The sequence below is a fragment of the Baudoinia panamericana genome (genome assembly GCF_000338955.1).
Source record: "Baudoinia panamericana UAMH 10762 unplaced genomic scaffold BAUCOscaffold_3, whole genome shotgun sequence".
Taxonomy (NCBI): domain Eukaryota; kingdom Fungi; phylum Ascomycota; class Dothideomycetes; order Mycosphaerellales; family Teratosphaeriaceae; genus Baudoinia; species Baudoinia panamericana.
The window spans coordinates 822,809-843,331 of record NW_006911259.1 but is presented as its reverse complement, the minus strand read 5'-3'; the positions used below and the strand labels follow the sequence as shown (position 1 = coordinate 843,331).

General features: G+C 55.3%; 9 protein-coding genes across 9 annotated transcripts; 4 read left to right on the top strand and 5 right to left on the bottom strand.

Moving 5' to 3' along the window:
- The first annotated feature begins 184 nt into the window (after positions 1 to 184).
- Positions 185 to 1,540, top strand: BAUCODRAFT_386256 (uncharacterized protein). The gene has a single exon (XM_007675846.1). It carries the CDS (start codon positions 370 to 372, stop codon positions 1,525 to 1,527), a length of 1,158 nt encoding a protein of 385 aa, XP_007674036.1. The 5' UTR covers positions 185 to 369; the 3' UTR covers positions 1,528 to 1,540.
- A 354-nt stretch (positions 1,541 to 1,894) lies between these two features.
- BAUCODRAFT_129229 (uncharacterized protein) lies at positions 1,895 to 3,767 on the bottom strand (the record flags this gene model as incomplete). The annotated part of the gene is made up of 2 exons (XM_007675845.1): positions 1,955 to 3,767; positions 1,895 to 1,917 (listed from the first exon to the last, which is right to left on the bottom strand). Exons 1-2 carry the CDS (start codon positions 3,723 to 3,725, stop codon positions 1,895 to 1,897), a joined length of 1,794 nt encoding a protein of 597 aa, XP_007674035.1. The 5' UTR covers positions 3,726 to 3,767.
- A 1,011-nt stretch (positions 3,768 to 4,778) lies between these two features.
- Positions 4,779 to 8,824, top strand: BAUCODRAFT_22270 (uncharacterized protein; the record flags this gene model as incomplete). Its single annotated transcript, XM_007675255.1, has 2 exons — positions 4,779 to 8,666; positions 8,729 to 8,824. 2 exons carry the CDS (start codon positions 4,779 to 4,781, stop codon positions 8,822 to 8,824), a joined length of 3,984 nt encoding a protein of 1,327 aa, XP_007673445.1.
- A 146-nt stretch (positions 8,825 to 8,970) lies between these two features.
- BAUCODRAFT_386259 (uncharacterized protein) lies at positions 8,971 to 9,629 on the bottom strand. The gene has a single exon (XM_007675844.1). It carries the CDS (start codon positions 9,443 to 9,445, stop codon positions 9,116 to 9,118), a length of 330 nt encoding a protein of 109 aa, XP_007674034.1. The 5' UTR covers positions 9,446 to 9,629; the 3' UTR covers positions 8,971 to 9,115.
- Positions 9,630 to 10,410: 781 nt separating this feature from the next.
- On the top strand, positions 10,411 to 12,280 carry BAUCODRAFT_84912 (uncharacterized protein). Its single transcript, XM_007675610.1, has 5 exons — positions 10,411 to 10,625; positions 10,682 to 10,844; positions 10,896 to 11,248; positions 11,301 to 11,744; positions 11,807 to 12,280. The coding sequence occupies exons 1-5, from the start codon at positions 10,594 to 10,596 to the stop codon at positions 11,853 to 11,855; spliced, it is 1,041 nt and encodes a 346-aa protein (XP_007673800.1). The 5' UTR covers positions 10,411 to 10,593; the 3' UTR covers positions 11,856 to 12,280.
- Positions 12,281 to 12,733: 453 nt separating this feature from the next.
- Positions 12,734 to 13,294, bottom strand: BAUCODRAFT_386079 (uncharacterized protein). Its single transcript, XM_007675843.1, has one exon. It carries the CDS (start codon positions 13,056 to 13,058, stop codon positions 12,738 to 12,740), a length of 321 nt encoding a protein of 106 aa, XP_007674033.1. The 5' UTR covers positions 13,059 to 13,294; the 3' UTR covers positions 12,734 to 12,737.
- Positions 13,295 to 14,204: 910 nt separating this feature from the next.
- On the bottom strand, positions 14,205 to 16,291 carry BAUCODRAFT_386142 (uncharacterized protein). Its single transcript, XM_007675842.1, has 3 exons — positions 16,007 to 16,291; positions 14,488 to 15,944; positions 14,205 to 14,427 (listed from the first exon to the last, which is right to left on the bottom strand). Exons 1-3 carry the CDS (start codon positions 16,017 to 16,019, stop codon positions 14,335 to 14,337), a joined length of 1,563 nt encoding a protein of 520 aa, XP_007674032.1. The 5' UTR covers positions 16,020 to 16,291; the 3' UTR covers positions 14,205 to 14,334.
- A 240-nt stretch (positions 16,292 to 16,531) lies between these two features.
- BAUCODRAFT_31232 (uncharacterized protein) lies at positions 16,532 to 18,253 on the top strand. Its single transcript, XM_007675353.1, has 3 exons — positions 16,532 to 16,778; positions 16,832 to 17,291; positions 17,356 to 18,253. The coding sequence occupies exons 1-3, from the start codon at positions 16,734 to 16,736 to the stop codon at positions 17,922 to 17,924; spliced, it is 1,074 nt and encodes a 357-aa protein (XP_007673543.1). The 5' UTR covers positions 16,532 to 16,733; the 3' UTR covers positions 17,925 to 18,253.
- Positions 18,254 to 18,415: 162 nt separating this feature from the next.
- On the bottom strand, positions 18,416 to 20,402 carry BAUCODRAFT_22266 (uncharacterized protein; the record flags this gene model as incomplete). The annotated part of the gene is made up of 3 exons (XM_007675254.1): positions 18,416 to 18,512; positions 18,566 to 19,732; positions 19,816 to 20,402. The coding sequence occupies 3 exons, from the start codon at positions 20,400 to 20,402 to the stop codon at positions 18,416 to 18,418; spliced, it is 1,851 nt and encodes a 616-aa protein (XP_007673444.1).
- Between the last annotated feature and the right edge of the window lie 121 nt (positions 20,403 to 20,523).

The following is a 20,523-nucleotide window of genomic DNA, read 5'->3' as shown; positions in this document are numbered from 1 at the left end:
GTGTTTGCGATGCTGTTTGGATGACTTCTCCGACATCAGACCTGGCTTTATACCTGCCATGTTCTCAGACAGTCGATGTCGTTATCTTGTTCCAATGTTGCGTTATCTTCGTGATGATAGGAAAGGTCCAATGGTGATGGATGGAGATGGCCGAGATCCTCTTCTGTCCTCGGAGTGGCGTTCGGACAGCTTCGGACACCTTCGGTGCACCGAATACTGTGGTTCCACGATAGGTACTCCGAACAGGTTCGGTGGACAGCTCCGAGGCAGTTGCAGATATAAGGCATCCTGGTATGGAAACCAATCCACGACCACGACACGCTCATCCGTTACTGCCATAACACGGAACTGTTAGGAAAATCTACGACAATGCAGATTCCATCACCCCCAGCTTCGCCCTCCAATAAGGTCCAGGGCAAGGTCGATCAAAACACCATCAGGCGACGAGGTGTTGGTCTAATAGCCTCAGATCCGGAACGCGTGACACGCGGCTACCTGCTCGTCGCACCCTTGACCAGCAATTGCGTCTACCTAATTGACACAAATGGTGACGTCGCACATAAGTGGACGTTACCATATCGCACCGGCAGACATGCACGCATCCTACCGAACGGCAATCTCGCAATTAACAGTATCGACCCGAATGGTCCTCGACCTTTCTTCTTCTTCTGGAAGTACGGTGGTGGCATCATGTCTGAGCTGAGCCATGACGGAAGCATCGTACGACAGCATCGTGATCCGTATGCCCACCACGACGCTTATCATTATGGAGATGGTCGCATCTTATATACCCGGATGGAGCAGCTTTCCGAAGCAGACTCGGCAGCCGTTCAGGGTGGGGTTCCGGGAACCGAAGCGGACGATGGACGGGTGTGGGCAGACGTTGCTCGTGAGGTGGATGCCGACGGGCGAGTGACTTGGGAGTGGAAAGTCAACGACCACCTCGACAAGCATCGGTTTGCGGTACAGCCACATTACCCAAGAGAGCACTGGCCGCTCATCAACTCGATTTATCCGTTGAAGGATGGCAACATCCTGATGTCGATGCGCTCCATCTCCGCGGTCATCATAGTCCACCGTGCAACCGGAGAAGTGATTTGGCATCTCGACAGCACAGTAGTAGCTCAACAGCACAACGCCACCGAACTACCGAATGGCAACATCTTGCTTTTCGACAACGGGGCGTTCCGATACCGGGAATCATTCCAGTTCTCCCGCGTCATTGAGGTCGACCGGCAGACGAAGGAGATCGTCTGGCAGTGGCGTGATCAGGCGCCGGAGCGCTTCTATTCTCCATTCATGGGCAGCGCACAACGGCTCGAGTCCTCTGGTCACACGCTGGTATGTGAGAGTGCTTTCGGTCGGGTTTTCGAGATTGATGAAGCCGGCGAGGTATGCTGGGAGTGGATCAACCCCTTCTTCCAACGGTACTCCGAGCGCCCGCTGCTGGACGTCTTCGGGTCTGAGTCCAATGCTATGTTTAGAGCGTACAAGTACATGCCGGAAGAGATTCCATGGCTGCGATGATTCTGGGGTAGTAGGTTGGGTTGACGTTAGCTATCGCCGAAACCATTTGCGAAACCATTCATTGTGTCGAGGAGTCCAAAGTCAACGTCGTCTGGGCCGTTGGCGAGTGAAGAGAGTAGGTCGTCCCAGTCAGGTCCAGCCCATTCAAATTCGTGAAGGTCTATGTGTTCAGTAGCTGCAGACGCAAAGTCTCCGCCGTGTGGGCCTTGCACTACCGAGGTGGGACGACCGCTAAGTTCAGTCTCAGGCAACTGGGGGAGTTCATCGGCGGGGCACGTTTTTCGTCGTTTCTGGACACGTTCATCGGTTCCGTCGGTGACGACTGTCGACCACTGCTCTGCCTGCCCTTGGAGCGATTTGAGCACGTTCACAGCTCTCGCAGCCGGAACACTGTGATTAGCTGCCAGTGTCAACAGTCTGATCGCACGTGTAACTTGACCGGCTCTTTCCTGACGTAAGTCGTCTTCAGGATGGCCGCGGCTGTGTTCGTGATGTATCATGTAATCGTAATCAATGCAGAAGACAATGCCAGCTGTGAATATGTGTATCAACACTACCCACCACCGCATGCCAGGGAACTCAATTTGCGCGCCATGTTCACCAAGCTCGAGGCATGCAGCTGCCGAGCCAACAGTTGCTCGACGGGAGTGCAACATTGAAGTGTCACTATATCCACGCGCCATGAACGGGCGATGCAGCCTGAGAACGCGGTTGTGCACGGTGAAAGCAAGGAAGAGTCGCTGCCACTCGAGCTGCTTCGGCTGTGCATGTCTACTCGCGGGGATGGTAGGTAAGCCTACTGGTGGGCTTCGCCACTTGAAGTAGTCGGGAAGAGCAGCATAGTATGTCCACAGCATGCTTTCCAGGTCAAGGACTGCGTCATACGATAGCTGGTCGTCATTATAGAGATCCACCATTGCTTTTGCCACTCGTGCAAACGGGATCTTGACGAGCTGGTAAGTCGATGCTGTTGCGCAGTCGTCTATGGACAAGCACCGCACAGCGCCCATCGGGTTGTTCGTTAGCTGCTCGTCGTCCACGTTCGCAAAGAGAAGGGTCTTGGATTGCTTAGGGTGGATGAAGTATGTGAAATTACAAGACGATGCAGTATAGAAGTCCTGGCAAACGAGGGACCACCAAATGCGGCGCTGAAGCTCGTGTCGAATCTGTAGGTCAGCCACTTCATCGGATGATTGTCGGTCGATAGATTTAGCGAAGAAGGCTGCATCGTCGGCCGCGAAGGCGGCTCCGCTTTTGACGTCTAGCTTATTGATGCCTAGGTTCGCAGCCATCTTGATGGCGAGAGCAAGCTGTGCATGATGGGTGTCGCTCAAACCACGATTGTTAAGCCAGAGGCCCATACAGATCAGAGTCTGTATAACAGTAATACTGTGATTCGCAAGGAACTTAGAGAGCGTAAGCAGTTCGTGAGAAGCGTCGTACAATTTCTCCTCCAAGTCCGTGTTCGCATTAGTCTCATGAAAATGGCTGCCAAGGCACAGAATAATCATGAGTAGTGCAAGCCATTGCAGGTCCGGTACGCTTCGACTCTCTAAAGGGAAACTGCGGGCTTGCCAAAAGGCGTCGTACTCGGCCTTGAAAGTTGGTACATGCAGTGGATGATGGATCCACTCTACACGCAGCAGATAGCTTTCGAGCAGGTCATCGCTCTTGAGACGATGAGGGAGCGCAATGTCAAGGATATGTAAGGCCCGTAACGTTTCCGCCGATGGTCTGGCTGACGACGTCGGGCTGCATCCATTCCTGGTTTGCTTACGACGGCTGAGAGGAGAGGTCGTGATGATCTGATGATCGAAGTCGTCGTGTGTGTTTACATCCGAGTGCAGCGTGTTTTCCGGCGACACGCCTGTAAGCTGCTCGATACGGACAACATGTTCGTTCTCAGCCGTTCGAGGTGACGGGACGCTAACCTGGGCGCGAGGCGATCCTACGGGCAGTAGCAGCCCATTGTGCTGCAGGATGGCCTCAACATGCTCGATACGCGCCTGTAGCTGGGTTACTGTTGGGGATTGGCCGCTATCAGCTGACTCGGTTGCCTGAGGGCGGCTACTGATGAGCCAAGTACATTGCTCTCCACGACGCACACAGTGGTCACATGGATCACCCCGACCGCAGCGAACCTTGCGACGCCGGCATTGCTCGCAGGACCATGCGCTTCGGGCGTTAGGAGTTGGCATGATGGTGAGGACAAGGAGCAGTGTTGAGTGGAGAGCTCGTGCCACCTTACGTAAGGAGCATGCGGCCGCGTTGCCGCCATCCCGAGCGACGACTGCGCGGTGGTGGAGATCTGAGATCAATAGACGAAGTGGAGTATGCGGAGAGCGCACCTTTCCTCCTTCACGTGTCGCGCTTGGAATGCACCGTTTCTATTGGCTTACTCATCGATAGACACTCCCGTCTCATGAAGCAATGCTCCGTACATTGCGGTCTCTTCACGCCACATCAGTAATACTACAACGATTACCGGACATGTCGAACTCGATTCCCTGCATGCGCGTGACGTCCGACAGTGGTTGCGCTGTCTGGGGCGTATGATGAACCGGAGCCAGGAAGTCCCGCCCTCAATCTTCACCAAGCCTGCAGAGACGACACCACCCCGACTCTTGCCATCGCCGCAGACAGCTTCGTCACTCCGGCGGCAGAGTACACCGGACTGGCTGGAGCAGAACGCTGTAAAGGCGGCTGCCACTGACGCAGCTGCTGCGCCAGTCACTACCGCTTCAAACACATCTGCCGTTGCTAATAACTCGACGGGCACGCACGATTTTGCGCCTGGCAAAGCCGAGAGGAACGGACCGGCTCCGGCAACACTCCATACAGCGAATAGGCCAGCCGTTCCGGCGGCATGGCCTTCTAACTCAGCACCGCGAGGCAGAAGCGCGAGCGTGAGCCAAGCACCCACAAGCCTAAGAACGCCGCCAGGCAAGCTCCCGCTGCCTCCTCCACCTCAACTAGGCTTGAACACTCCAGGCTCGGCGGACGTACCAAAGAGGAAGCGGGAGGCTTCACCCACAAGACCACCAAGTGTCTTAACGAGCTCTGAGCCGTCGCTCAAGCGTCTGAGGCTGAGAGCGCCTAAGAGCAAGCATACGTTAGACGGGTTCACCTTCGGTCCGACTGTCTTCAATCAGCCTGCACTACAACCACCCAGTCCGCTGTTCTTCAGCAATTCACCACGACCTCGACCAGTGCTGCCGGCTCGGTTCTCATCATCTGAGGCAGGTGCCAAAATGCTGAGCAAGGCGCGAACTGAAGACAGCCATATCAAGACCGTCAGTCTGGCGCGTGGCACTGTGCCCACCCCGGGGTTTGCGCCAACGAGCGCACCTCGGGAAGCTCTGAGTGCAAGGCGGAGTCTGGAGAGAAGCTCAACCGGACGTAGTAGTAGTCCGGACATCACCAGCAATGGCGAAATCGGGTTGCTTAGCTCCATAGGGGTGGTCGAGCTTCTGGAGCAAGATGAAAGGCCTACGTTCATCGTGGACTTAGCCAACAGCGCAAATTATGGTCCTGGATCGCTGCACTTGCTGTTTGCGAATACATCGTTGCGTAGCTATCAGGGCCTGCAGGAGTTGATTACCGGTCCGGGATCGGACGACGCGAGCCCCGGTATTAAGACCTACCTTCAATTCAAGTCTTGGCTGCTCAGCGCTTCGATCGATGGACAGAGCTTGGACGTCTGCCTACCGTCATTCGTATATGCGGGCATGACATGGTCGTGCTCGACTCTACGGAAGAGGCTGCGCATTATTGGCGGAGCATTTACGGCGTCGCCTCAAGAATCTGCCGCTGGAGCAAGAGAGAGCCTTCCACCTGCTGCAAAAGTCGCAGAGGCTATTGCAGCTTCGGGACCAGCCCAGGCAGGAGACGCCGCACTCGAGCCGTCCGACTACTTCGCAGGCGCCGTACCGCAACCTGCACCGTCAAACGCGACACCAAGCTCTAGGTCTGACATAGTGCCCACAATTGAGAACACGGCTGGATTGGAGAACGGTATCGTCAATCTTCCGCCACGACCTGATCTCTCTGGCGCAACTGACTTGTTGCCATCCGAATCAATGTATGTACCCTCGCATGACTCGCACGAGCATGCATCGGATGGCGGTTCGGTCCATCGTGTTCCTACGGGCAGTACTGTTGACTCGGCGTACAGTCAGATCACGCTTGCGCAACCGGACGCACCCTCATTCGATTGGACCAGGCTACCTGTCGGAGACACAATGCCAAAACACATCCAGTTTGCAAGGAGCATCGACTGGGCTTCAACCGCACTTGGACCAATTGAGCTTTGGCCAAGCGACTTGCGTCAAATGTGCAATCTCATCATGGCATCACCGCACCCTGCCGCTATGTACTGGGGAGAAGAATTGATTGCGATATACAATGAAGCATATATCTTGCTGGCAGGCCAGAAGCATCCTACGCTCATGGGTCAGAGCTATAGTAAGGCATGGGCTGAGATATGGGACGATGTGAAGGATGTGTTTGCGTCTGCGAAGGTGACTGGTGAAGCGACCATGAAGGATGACGACTGCTTATTCATCAAACGCAACAACTATCTGGAGGAGACATACTTTAGCTGGTCCATCATACCCATGGTCGGGCGTGATGGAAGTGTGATGGGTCTGTACAATCCGGCTTTCGAGAAGACGAGACGGAAAATTGCTGAGCGACGAATGCTTACGCTGCGCGAGGTGGGCGAGCGGACGGCCGGTGCACGGGATGTGAAGAGCTTCTGGACGCAGGTGCTAGGCTCGTTTGAGTTCAATACACATGACAGCCCTTTCCTGCTGCTGTATTCAGTCGCAGACGAAGCGGATTCCGATGCAAGCAGTATTCACTCAAATTCTGTCTTCGGAACTCGGCAATGCTGGCTTGAAGGATCACTTGGCGTGCCGGAGGGTCACATTGCAGCTCCCGATCAGATGGATCTCAAGAGCGGTATGGAAGGCTTCGGCCCAGTGTTCAGGGAGGTCATGAAGACGGACAAGCCTGTGCTGCTCGAAGTTGGCGGTCGCGAACTACCAGCAGAATTGCTTGAAGGGCTGGAGTGGAGAGGCTTCGGCGATCCTGTCAGAGCGGTGGTCATATGTCCCATACATCCCACAACGGGCGAGAACATCCTTGGCTTTCTGGTGCTTGGTGTGAATCCCCGGCGGCCATACGATGACGACTACAGCCTCTTTGTGCAGTTACTTAGCAGACAACTCGCGACCAGTCTGGCGTCCGTCGTACTCTTCGAAGAGGAGATTCGACGAGGTCAGAGGGCAGCCAAGCTTGCGGCCCTGGACCGCATCGAGCTCTCGGAGCAGTTGGCTGCGCGAACGCAAGAAGCCATCGATAGCGAGACGAAGTTCACACGCATGGCTGAATTCGCCCCGGTTGGTATGTTCATAGCCGATCACACCGGGCGCATCATCTTTGCCAACGACACATGGTATGATATTGGACGCGTGCCAAAGTCGGCAATGGTGGGTGTGCATGCCAGCACCGACACCTGGATCGAGTCTGTGAAAGACGAAGATCAAGCTCTTGTGCGCAGGTTATGGAAGGAACTGGTCATCGACACGAAGCCTGTAAGCGAGGAGTTCAGGTTCAAGGCCCAATGGGAAGATCGGAACCGGAATAGAGGCGATACATGGGTGCTTTTCAGCGCTTACCCAGAAACATACGAAGATGGCAGGCTTAAAAGCGTCTTCGGCTCCGTCACCAATATCAGTTCGCAGAAATGGGCGGAGGGCATACAGACGAGGAAGATGGAGGAAGCTGTTGAGCTCAAACGGCAGCAAGAGAACTTCATTGACATCACTTCCCATGAGATGCGCAACCCCCTCTCCGCGATCTTGCAGTGCTCTGACGAGATCGCTACGAGTCTTACGAAATTTAGGCAGTCCGGCGGGCGAGAGCTTCCGGACGAGCTTGTTACGAGCTGTTTGGACGCTGCGCAGATCATCAGTCTCTGCTCGCAACATCAGAAACGAATCGTGGATGACATTCTGACACTCAGCAAGCTTGACTCGCAACTGCTTCTCGTCACGCCAGTGGATGCGCAGCCATTGACAGTGGTTCAGCGGGCGCTCAAGATGCACGAAGGCGAGCTTTCGGCGGCCGATATCCAGATGAAGTTCATGGTGGATCAGTCATATCGAGATCTTCAGTTGGATTGGGTACGGCTCGATCCAAGCAGGGTCCTCCAGGTGCTGATAAACCTGACAACCAACGCCATTAAGTTCACGGGGACGGAAAGTAAGCGCACAATCACTGTCACCGTGTCCGCCAGTAAAGTCCGACCGAGTCAACTGCCTGACCCGCCTGTACAATACTTTCCAACGCGCAGCAAGCGGAAGGACGCCTTGTCGGAGCGCGACTGGGGCGACGGTGAGGTCGTCTACATCCACTTCGCAGTCGCAGATACCGGCCGAGGACTGAACAAGGAAGAGAAGAAGATGCTGTTCATGCGTTTCTCGCAGGCTTCGCCACGCACGCATGTGCAGTATGGTGGCTCTGGCTTGGGCTTGTTCATTAGTCGTGAGCTTACCGAGCTCCAAGGCGGCGAGATCGGCGTCGAGAGTGAGGCGGGCAAAGGCAGCACGTTCGCGTTCTACGTCGCTGCTCGGAGAAGCACAGCACCGCCAGATACGGACGGTGGCACTGGTATGAAGAAGACGGATACCCGTGCCCGAACCGTGCGTTCGTCTGCAACGAAGGCTTCGCGAGCACTCGAGTCTGGCGGTGTCGCCTCCGCCGGTGATGTCGAAGCAACGCGTGAGCCTTTGCAGCGCAAAGTGTTGATAGTCGAGGACAATCTTGTCAACCAGCGGGTGCTACAGAAGCAGCTGAAGAATCTGGGTACGGAAGTACATCTGGCCAATCACGGTGGCGAAGCGCTTGAGAAGCTGCGGCAGTCGACCTACTGGGCCGGAGACGGCGGACCCGGCAAACTTGAGCTTGGCGTGGTCTTGATGGACCAAGAGATGCCGGTGATGGATGGGCTCACGTGTACTAAGAAGATCCGAGAGTTGGAACAGGAAGGCAAACTGACTGGGCATGTGCCGATTATTGCTGTCACTGCAAATGCACGACCAGAGCAGGTCCAGACGGCCCTGAAGGCTGGAATGGTAAGTCTGGCTACAATGAAGTCTCGCCATAGGATTGGAGAAGATGCTAAGCTTTGTTACAGGACGATGTGGTTTCGAAGCCATTCCGCATACCAGAGCTGGTTCCCAAAATCGAGGAGCTTATGGAGCGTTATCCAATGCCGCGTGCATTGCACTGAAAGCTTGCGAATGTCTGAGCGTAATCTGAGCATAGCGAATTTGGAGCACGATTGGAGAGTTTTGGGAGGCGGCCTCATGGTCTCCTAAATAAGGATGAGCTAATGATGATACAAACGCCGTGGCTTGATGCATGGTATGGTCGCCCTGAGAGCCTGTGGAGGCACAGCTATGTAAGGTCACGTTGACGTCGTCACGTTAACTTGTACGCAACGCCGAGTAAGATGCCGAAGGCTGTCGATGGTGGAGTAGACAAGGGAATATTCCACACACTTTGCCGCTGACGCTTCACATTATTGTAGGGGTATGAGTGAAGAGCCCAGGTCATCGAAAGTCGCTCGCAGGACTGTGACGCGGATACCTCGATTGTGGTGGGGGGGGTCCTCGTCTGTGTTGCGAGAGCAAAATCTCCGAAGGACGCGGGCTTTTGGGAACGTGAAGTTCGGCATGCTTTGCCGGCTTGTGCACAAGGGGAGCTCGTGATACAGCTCTAGGATCCGGTTACTGGATTCCACGCAGCAGCTACAAGGATCGATGCAGTGAAGGTGCGAAGCAAGATCATTGCTCGACTCGAGACCTGCCAGTCGCTTGTGCGTCTGCCTAACCGATTGTTGGCCGGTCATCTCTTACAAGGTGCAGCTTGAAAGTTAAGCGATTTCTCCCGCGGCGCCAGCTGGTACAGGAATGTAATGAAGGCTTGCGAATAGTGCCCCTTGCTTCGCGGAGATGCCTGACGTTGCACAACATGGACCTGGTTCAGTCTCTCACGGTACTTGTGTCTTCTTGCCCGTACGGGAGACAATGTGAGATGCGCTCACCGTCGTTATTCAGACATACACGCCACTGTGCCCTCGAGTGATTGCGGTTCGTCCATAATGCTCGTGAGAGAATTGGTATGCTGCCACAGACTGCCCCCAGCGTGTCGCAGAGCGGGGAGTGAATACCGCAGTCTTGGTTCACACGACGCTGCAGTGACGCAGAAGCTCACGAATGTTCGGGGACGCTTCCCTTAGATGCAGTTCTCTTCTAGTGATCCGCTCCGTTACGGTACATAACCTTGTCCTGCAATCAGCCAAAACCATGTACACATCGCTGTCGGTGTCAGCTAATCTCCGATTGGGCAGCAGCATGCTCTCCAATCCAAGCTTGCGCAACGAACGCTCCATCAGCCCTCAGTAGCAGAGGCTTTCCATTCTTATTCCTGATCCCGACCCTCGTCAGCCGAAGTTCCCCGCTTTCGGAGCTATCCAGGAACGTGGACTCGGACTCGGTGGCGTTCACCGTACCAAGCGTGCATGTGAGCAGGGGTGCAGCCCTCATATCGAGGGTAGTACGGCCTGCTTCCTCGAAGACGCTACCCTTCCTTGACATGTTGCGATGTAATCAGTGACGGTGAACATGACCGATCATGGCCCCAGTCACATGAACAAGAAGGGCAGCACCTCGCGACGCGTGTACGCTCACGCTCACTGTCCCGTCCCGATAGCGCGGTACCTGTACCATGCACTTGGGTCGACGGACCCAACAAGAGCCCCCGCTGGCTTGGATTTCCCGTTTCACTTTCCATTAGCTTGCATCCTCGCATCTAGACAACACTCGGCAAACCATTTCCACATTGGAGCTGTTTCCGCACCCTTATGCAAAAGCACTATAGATATAATAAGTCTCGAAAGCGCCTCGAGCTATAGCTCGCATGGTTTGGCGTAGTTGGACTTTCTGGGTGGCTTGCGGTGCTTTTGTTACATGTGCGTGGCGACACACCTAGACTTGGATGAGGGAGGATTCGGTGATGGCCGCTACAGGGTGAGGGCACGCAGACGATGTTTACAGTACCTGGACCTCCCTCTAACTAGTCGCAGTGCGGCACCAATATCATCGTTACTCAATGTCATGAGCGAGCAGTCACAGCCGTCAACCAGTCGTGCTGCCCAGCCAACAATCCTCCACCAGCAAAGAATTGCACGCAATGGCCGCATGTATTACAGCCAGTGGTATCGCACTTATCCCTTTCCGTGCGATGATGTACGTCTGGAGTGCTCAATCATACTCGCCGCCACTGATCGTTGCGTACAGACTGAGCAACACCGTCTCGATGTGATGCACAGAGCCTGGTTCGAGGCGATGGGACAACGGCTACACCTTGCCACCCTAAGAGACTCTCCAATGCGGATTCTTGATGTTGGCTACGGGACTGGCATATGGGCGCTTGACATGGCTGAGACGTACCCTAATGCAGAGATTGTGGCGATCGACATTGGCGAGGACCACCCCGTACTGCGTGGGTTCGACAATGTCGATTTTCGTCCCAACGTCGACTTTACCACCAACGATTGGGGAGTGGAAACGGCGTCCTTCGACTTCATTCACTGTGCAATGCTGTGCGGAAGCGTCCCGGACTGGCGACGCTTCGTCGAGCGTATTTCGAGGTATGGCTTACAATCATGCGTACATAGGCGGTCAATGACGGGAGCAACGCAGCCTTCTCAAGCCCGGTGGACAGGCCGAGTTTGTTGAGCTTGACTGGACTCCCCGGTGCGACGAACAGTCCCTGCCGCCTGGTTCGCCCGTCTCTCGGTGGTGGCAAGCCATGCAGGACGCGAGCATAGTCAATACCAAGCCGATTACCTATCCTGATGATCTCGAAGCGTTTCTAGAGGAGGCAAGGTGTCCTGCATCCAGCCACCACACTATCGAAGTCAATACGTCTGAAAACTATCGGGAATACCACGAGGACGAGCAGCGGAATGTGGTCGCACGATGGTTTAAGCTCTTCATGTTTGATACCAACTTCCAGAGCTTCACTGGCATGAGTATGGGCTTACTCACAACCCACCTTGGCTGGGCTCCGGAAGAGGTGGTCGCTCTGTGCGAGAATGTTCGCGATATTCTGAAAGACACCTATTCTCCGGTGTATTACAAACTGTAAGAGTGCCAAGCCGTCCGGGTTCAGAGGCTTTTGGCAACTGACGCTGATCTGGTCCCAGGCACGTTGTTACCGCGCGCAAGAGAGGCGGTCGAGTGTCCAGTCTGTGACGCTAGGCCGCGAACGAGCCCCAGGGCTTACGAACAGGCAACATGAACATGGCTCATTGCAGCGATCAGACCATCAGACAGTGGATCTAATTCCAGACCGCACACGAGAGCCTGCCGGCTAGCAGCAACGTTGTTGTGAGGCAGTGTCCCCAAAAGACGGCATCTCGCTACAACGTCCCGTGCGCTGTTCGACTGGCACCCACCCGTAGTTGCATATTCCAGCTTCTAAAGAGGATGGAACCATCGTGGGCCGAGCGCCGACTCACACGTGCTTGAGCTCTGAGGATCTAGTAGCCAAGCCAGCAGATCGGATACGAACGCCCGAAAAGGAGTGACGAGACCATGAGACGGCGTCATTTGGAAGTACTTGTTGAGATTTACTGTATGATAGATAACAATGTAATATCAATATGCATCAAGCTGCTGCAGTCCAGTATCGTTGGGGTAGACTAACTTGTCGTACTGCAGAGTCGAGCACAGACGGGTCCGCGTGAGACGGGACGATGGGTAGTTCCATAAGATCGGTAATACTGCAAGCTCCGTCCTAACCGACGGGCTCGTGCTCGCGGTAACGATCCAGACCCAGTGCGCTGGTTCCCACAACTGTTGCTGTCCGTAGTGCGCAAAACCAATGCATCCGGCGCGCTCGGCTGCCGAGGAAGCAGAAATCGAAGAAGCGGTGAAGACAGCACGAGATACAGGTCGCTTGCCTCTGCATCTGTCGCGTAGAATTGTTTGCGCAGGCTCCTCTTCATGGCATAGCGTATGTTGCAATCAACTCCAACCACAGTGTCGGGTCGAGCTAGTAGCCGCTAAATGCGCTACCCACAGCCTCGGAACTCACCTGCACGATTGCATTTCGATCCGATGCATTGGGAGCAGTCACATAGGCTTCCGGCGAGCAGTGCAATGGGTTGTCCGCTTCACGAATTTGACGGAGATTGGTAATTCGGTGTATGCAATGCTGGCTGACAGTTGAAAGAGCCGGCCTGAGACGTAGTCCTGCCATATACTTCGGAAGCGAAAATGACTCGGAGTGTGCAAGCCGCAAGCTATCATGCAATGTCTCGCTAGGCGATTGTGTGTGACTTTTCTCGCACCATATGGAATGCTTCGCATGCACTTTGGAGCGAAGAGATGTTGGCTGAGGATATGCTTCTGCAGCCTTGCAATCTGACACCTTTCGAACCACGACTCATCCATGCCAAAGGTGCCACAGTTCTATGGATGCACTTGCACGACCAATGGACGTAGATACTTCACAGCTTTCCGTGGGAATTAACCTTATCCCTGCGATGAGGTTGCTATCCCACATCCCCCTTCAAGACACATCAGCAATCTGACACATGGGCAGGGCGAGGCAGAGCGACTAAGCCTTCTTAAACACCCTTATAAGCGGGAGGGTGTTGGCCAAACGGTTCCCGTTGCGCTCCCCGTTTGAGACGCAGCGACCCAGAGTACTTGATGTCGGCCGCGATACCGATTGGTGGGCACTGGAGGTGGGGGAGCAGCCCCCGAATGCAAAGGTCGTGGGCTTCGACATATCGCCGCTGTATGATGCTTCTGTCGGACCGAACGACAGATGTCTCAACGTGCAGTTTCTTGCTCCGGTTGACTTCACAGCCGCAGTAGCCTCTTGTGGGGGAGTCTTTTAACATTGTGCATGTGTCGTTGTTATGCGGTGCTGTTGCCGGCTGGCCAGCCTTGTACTGGAAATCCATCGTGTACCTGCTGCCAGGAGTCCGTCGAGATCGATTGGCAGTCGTGGTGGGTCGAAGCTAGCGCTTACGCCCATTCTGAAGACATTGCCGCATGTCAGGAGTGGTGGACCAACATTAGCGCGGCAAGCGTGGAGCTCGGTAAGCCTTTGGCTTATCGGGCAGACACTGCGCAGCTTCTTCAACAAGCTGATTATACGCAAGTGGAGCAGTCGGGAGGGACGCCCGTGGGCGTCCCGTGCTCCGCTGCCGACTCCGTGGGCGGCTCGATTCACACCGCCGGATACGGGCAGGCGAAAGGCCGGGAAAATCGGTTTCGGACATGCATGGGCTCAATCGAAGATGTCGAACGGCATGCCTCCTATGGAGCCGTGGAGTGCAGTGAGCATGGGATTGCTGACCAGATATCGTAGCTACACCAGAGAGCGCGCGGAAGAGCTTGAGACCAGATTCATGACTGCTGTGAATCGGCCGCGAAGTCCGGTTTATTTCCAATCGTAAGTGTGTGTGACCGAGATGGATGCGTCAGTGCAGTCGTTGTCCCTATTTCTTCCAGACACGTTTGGACCGCTTGCAAGCCTGCGGCCTAGCTGGACCCACGCCTTGGTACTCCCGTTCGCTTCGTACTTTGTTCGAACTGGTACGCACCTCGACTTGATCGATCATGGGGTCCAACGCGGCGCATGGCAGTTATGGGCTGTCTCTTGTTCCTTGAGCAACGATAACATAGTAGTCTCGGTATCAGTATGGGTGCTGGGTAATCACCACTCCTGTACTTCGCCCGGCTTCGGTCGCTGCACGCGGACAATCTTATCGCAATTTAGCAAACACAACGGATCAAACGATTGCTTCATCTAGACCGAGCATTGTCAGCATTCGCGTCTGCCCAAAGTTGAGTGGATTGTTGCACGTACCTTCCTCATCAAATCAACCGCTCCTTCTCCAATTTCATGCGGTAAGTAATCCCTCTTCACCAACCCCACCCCATGCTCTCCCGTCGCCGTGCCCTCCATCTCAATCGCCCTCTTGACCATTCGATGCACTAGCGCATCCGCAATGTCGTGCTCCTTATCGTTATACAAGAGTATGGTATGGAAGTTCCCGTCACCAACGTGTCCCACAATTGCGCCCGTGAGCCCGGACTTGCCAATATCGTCCTTCGTCTCCTCGATAATATCTGGTAAGCGTGAGATCGGTACTGCGACGTCGGTAGTCCAGACATGGTCGCTGTCGCTCTTGCGCTGCGCCATCACGGACCACAAGGCTTCTTTTCGCGCGGACCAGAGCTCGTCGCCTTCTTCTTTGTTGCGAGCGAATTCGAAGGTCTGACTGCCAGAGCTCTTAGCCAGCTTTTGTACGATAGAGATGTGCTCTTTGACCGATGTCGGGGTGCCACTGAACTTGAAGAAGAGCGTGGGTGCCTCTTTCCACGTACGGCTCGTGCTGCCAACTTCGTTTATACAGCGCATCTGGACATCGTCGAGGATCTCAATCGCGGCGATCGGGACGCCTTCCCCAACGACGCGGAACACGCAGTCGGCGGCCTTACGAATACTCGGGAACGTGCAGACGGCTACACTGGTGTTTTGTGGTTTGGGCGTGACCTTGAGCGTCGCTTCGGTAACGAGACCGAGAGTGCCTTCTGAACCGATAAAGGTGCGAGTGAGATCATAGCCAGCGCTAGACTTGCGTGGGCGTTGCTTTGTTTTGATGATAGTACCGTCTGCCAGCACGACGGTGAGGGAGAGCACCCAATCTTTCATCGTGCCGTAGCGGTAGGCATTTGTACCTGAGCAGCCAGTGCCTATCATGCCACCGATCATTGCGCCTGGACCAGGGTCGGGGGGAAAGAAGAGGTTGTGCTCCGCAAGTTCTTCATTCAGTGTTTCCCAGCCTACCGCAGGCTGTACAACGACATCCAGATCATCTTTGTGCAACGTTAGGATCTTGTCCATACGACTGAAGTCGATGCAAATGCCACCTCGGGTTGCAGCGAAATGGCCCTCGAGTGAGGTGCCTCCGCTGTACGCCGTGACCGGTATCCTTCTGCGGTGGCAGACCTTCATAACTCTCGAGACCTCTTCCGTACTGCCAGGACTGAGGATGGCGAACGGTACGTCGCCTGGTAACGTTGGGTAAGAGCTCCATTCGCTACCAGAGTGTTGTTTGAGATCAGCTTCCGTCGTGGAGATGTTCTCCTCACCAACGATAGCTTTGAAGTCCGCCCATGCTGCTTCCAACGTCTTGGGTGCTGTGTCGTGCTGAGGTGGGATCGCGTGCGATAATGGTAACGTGGACGATGCCACTCTCGTTGGGTCTGATGCCGTTTGCGTGCCATAATACCAACCTCCGCCTGCCGCAAGTACGAGGCCTGTCGCCGTCAGCATCATCTACACTCAATAGTAACTAAGGTCGCCTATCGATCGTACCGACTGTCACGAGCCATGTTGGCGAGCCTCTACTGCTCGCCCTCTGTGCCTGCCGGATCTCTGCAAATCGAGCTTGCTCTGCCCTCTCTCTCTGCACTCTCTCGTTCGTGCTCTGGTACAGCTGGCCTTTGAAACTCTCCCGCTCATCCTTGTCCTGAGTGGCGTAGCATCGACAGCCAGATCGGTAGGAAGAATTGATGGTCGATTTTGGTGACGCAGCATCGAGCAGCTGCCGCCGTGCCAGTCTCCGGGATACTGGCGCGAGAGACATATTGGAACAAAGCACCCTCTACAGTTACACAGCGAATGGGCACGGTGGTTGTGGTCAACAGTAGCAGCGCGACATCAAACGCAAGAGACTCTCCGCATCGTGAGCTTTCTCCGCACAGTACTCGATGGCGTCGGCTCTGCAGCTGCGGGAGTGCTCCGCAGCGCCGAGGGCTTGCACGAGGGACAATGATTTTTTGGGGGCGATCGTTGTGTGAGGCCGAATGCAACGATCGCAGGATTGAACAGCTGTCTTCGCTCCTAGTAGCGATCTTCAGCAATCAGGCGTAGCAAATGTCGGACGAGACATCGTTCACCTCGTCGTTGGGGTGTTCGGAAGACGAGACGGCCCGGCATCGGCGATGTCGTCAGAGCTATGACCTTGTGAAGCAGAAAGCATTGGAACGAGCTCTGTTAGCTCTCACCGGAGCCATACAGCTTGCCGTTTCAAGCAGCATTACAAGATGTTCGCCAGCAGACTCTTCCGGCCGGCACAGCAGCTGTCGAGCGTACGTTCAGCACCGTCAGGTTGTTCACGATAGCAGCTAAACATGGCATACAGCACGTGCGCCGGTACGCAACCGAGCCCCCCAAAAGCGGCGGCAACAACACCCTCCTCTACTCAGCCCTTGCCGTAGCAGCCGTGGGCGGAGGTGGAGGCTACTATTACTACACCCAACAGCCGACCGGTGCTTCTCCGAGGAAGGAACAACATGGCGAGGGTCACGAGTCGGGTGCCCACGGCCAACCCGCCAGCAAGACCGAAGAGCGCAACATCCCTGCAACGACGGGCGGTGAGATCAAGGGGGTGAAGTGCTTTCAGGGCGGGGAGCAAGGCTTCGTGAGCCTGGTGTTGGATCACATTGAGAACGTCAACCACAACACGAAGAAGTTGCGCTTCAAGCTGGACGACGACGACTCGACGAGCGGGCTGAATGTGGCGAGCGCGCTGCTCACCAAGTACAAGGGCCCGGAGATGGAGAAGCCTGTCGTCAGGCCGTACACGCCCACAAGCGATGAAGGTGAGTAAGAACAAGCTCTATCGTTCCGGCACTTGGTTCGCCTGACATTATCGATGCGTTATAGACGCCAAAGGCTTTCTCGACCTTGTTGTGAAGAAGTACCCGAACGGACCCATGTCCACTCATCTCCACGACATGAGCGTCGGCCAACGCCTTGACTTCAAAGGCCCAATCCCAAAATACCCGTGGTCGCCCAACAAGCACGACCACATCGCCCTCGTCGCCGGTGGCACAGGCATAACGCCCATGTACCAGCTCGCCCGCGCCATCTTCAAGAACCCGGAGGACAAGACCAAAGTCACGCTCGTCTTCGGCAACGTCAGCGAGGAGGACATCCTGCTCAAGCACGAGTTCGAGGAGCTGGAGAACAACTACCCGCAGCGATTCCGGGCGTTTTATGTCCTCGACAAGCCGCCGGAGGGGTGGCAGCAGGGCAAGGGCTTTGTGACAAAGGAGTTGTTGCAAACGGTTCTGCCCGGACCGAAGGATGCGAACGTCAAAGTGTTTGTGTGCGGGCCGCCGGGAATGTACAAGGCCATCTCGGGCCCGAAGAAGTCGCCGAGTGATCAGGGCGATTTGGGCGGGTATCTGGCGGAGCTTGGATACACGAAGGAGCAAGTGTACAAATTCTAGAGTTGTGCCAGAGTGTGATGGGTGGCAAAGGCAATGTAAGATGGTATAGAGGAAGCCAACATCCGTTCGGAAGCGAGAACGTTCTTAGCATTCCCATCTCGTCTACTAGCCCTTGTGTTCTAAGCAGCCGATACTGAGCCGTGACGTGTGTTCACACCATCGTCGCTCGAGGTGTGGCAATCACGAAGCTTGAAACAATGGCAAGACATACAAGTCACCGACCCACGTCTTGATGTACTTGTCCTGCACACAATCGCAGTCGACATAGCCGTCATCACTGCCTCCCTCACATTCCACTGAGTCCAGGTAGCCTGAAGCCTCCGGTCTTGCGCCGGTAAGCTCCACCACGGGCCTGTTTAGGATCAACCGGATCCAGTGCCAGATACTCGCCTTCGCCGTCATGCTCATGTTCCAGCCGAACCCTATGCTCAGCAGCCCTTTCTTTCATCTGCGCAAGCTCTGTTGCCGCTCCCAGATTGTTTTGCCGAGCATCAAAGCCGTGTAACAGCGCCGGTAGTAGACCGTCTTTCCACGGCGTTCGACCACTTCTCCACGTGTCCCATATCGCGCACACAAGCATGACCAACACTAGCACAATCAGAACGAAAGGGAAGATGAGCCAAGGCCACCGAATCTGGAACCTGACCTCGGCGTAGCACGCTTGGCCGATGGCTTGAGACGGCTGGTAGGGGAGCTGACGAAGGGCTTGTGTGAGGCTTGCGGCTAGGTTGTCCATGACGTCTGGGAAGCCGTTGTACGAGCTGTTCATCGCGTTTGCCAGCACTGACATTTGCGTTGTTGAGTAATAGGGCGTTGCCTGGCCGTTCGTCGCGCCGCTGCTGCTCCGCGTCACTGATCCATTGCCAATGGCAAGGAATCCTGCGAGCCAGCTCGACAGGGCAGATGATGACATCTGCGTGACCGTGTAGTTGACTGCGGGCTTCTCGTGCTGCATGCTCGCAGGGAGTGTGATTTCGTATCCATCAGTGCCGATGCCAGTGGCGGACTGGTCCGTATACGTGGATTCGACGATTTCATTCCATGTCCCGTTGAAGTTGGCGGTGATGTTGCGCACGCAATACTGCAGCAGACACTCATGTGCTACCGGCTTCGCGTTCGTCCAGCCGTTCTGGAGGAAGGAGATGGATCCATTTGGTTGCGCGGGTAGCCCATCCGGCGTAAGACCTATCGCAACGACGCCGAGTAGGACCGATCCATTGTTAGTAAAAGCCTCGGCGCTCTTGTTCAGTGTATAGTAGACCTGAGGGAGCATGAATTGAGCCGGGCCGCGAGTGAGGGTGACATTGAGCGTCGGACGCCAAAGCTCGAGGTCTTTATCGTCCAGGGTGGGTATCTGATAGTCGCCACTCAGCTCAAAGCCGCTTGGGAGAGAGTATACATAGGTCGACTTCTTCTCATAGTTGCCTGGGAGACCGTAAGTCATTGTCTCGGTGGACCGCTTGAGTTGCGACGTGAGGTTGGCACAGGTGTTGCAGACTGCAAGCGTCTGAAACGGTGGCCATGAACAGTTTCCGCTGGGGCATGCACCAGCTACGCCAAACGTTGCGTTCGTCGGGCTATATATGCCCGTGTAGGCTGCTGCCATCATAGAAGCGTCCAATCCCCAGGAACTAAGGTCTGGCTCGTCGGGGAGTTGGTAGAGTCCCGTAGAATTGAGCGTCCTGGCAATTGGAATGCGGGCTGTCGCTTCGCACGGATAAAACGTAGGTGTCTTGACCGTTTGTTGGACAAAGGTGCCGGAGACGAGCGCAAGAACAGTGATAATTGCGCCATACGAGGCCAATGTCCTTTAGTTTGGTATCAGCTCGTCTGTTCGTGCTGCGATACCCGTAACGTCGACATGAGGAGGGACGGCGAACGATATACGTACCCAGCACCGCCACTGAATAGAAGTTCGACACTGCCTTTTGCACCTCGACTTGCTGCATCAAGTGCACAGATTTCTTCTAACGGCCGCCAGGTCCGACTCCTTATCCATCTCGTCTGTCCAAGCACCGAGCCGACCGGGGCAATCAAAAAGACATCCCCGAAAGTACCAAGCAAATTGATAATGGCACTGAGCTGGATATCATATGGCCAACTGGGCACACTCTGCTTGTCGAACCGCCGGAGAACGACGATGATGGCGATGTAGAAACATAAGCCAAGAACCCAGCTGGCAATTTGCGCGACCCAGGCCGTGACAGCGCGCCACAAACTCATGGGCACCGGATCACGAGCGTGCTCCACGCCTCGGGTATTGACATTCGTCGTTGACTTCCGCAAGCCAGGTGGTGTTGCTCCAACACTCACGGTCCCGCTGGCTGGTGCATTTGACCGCTCATTGGTGCCAGAAGCATGTTGCAAGAGTCGGTCGGCGGGAGACTCTGCAGGGTCGAATTGGTGCATTTCGATTCCGTGATGGATATCTTGCGATGAGCCTGAGCCATGCTCTCTAACCGAAGGCGCAAACGACATTCCCGGGAAACTTAGCTATGCTTCTGTCGGTGCAGAAAGCAGTTCAGATCAGGCAGAGCTGTTACGCAACACAAAACGCAGTTCAAGAAAGTGGCCAGCGTCTTTCGTGGGCGCTCTAGCA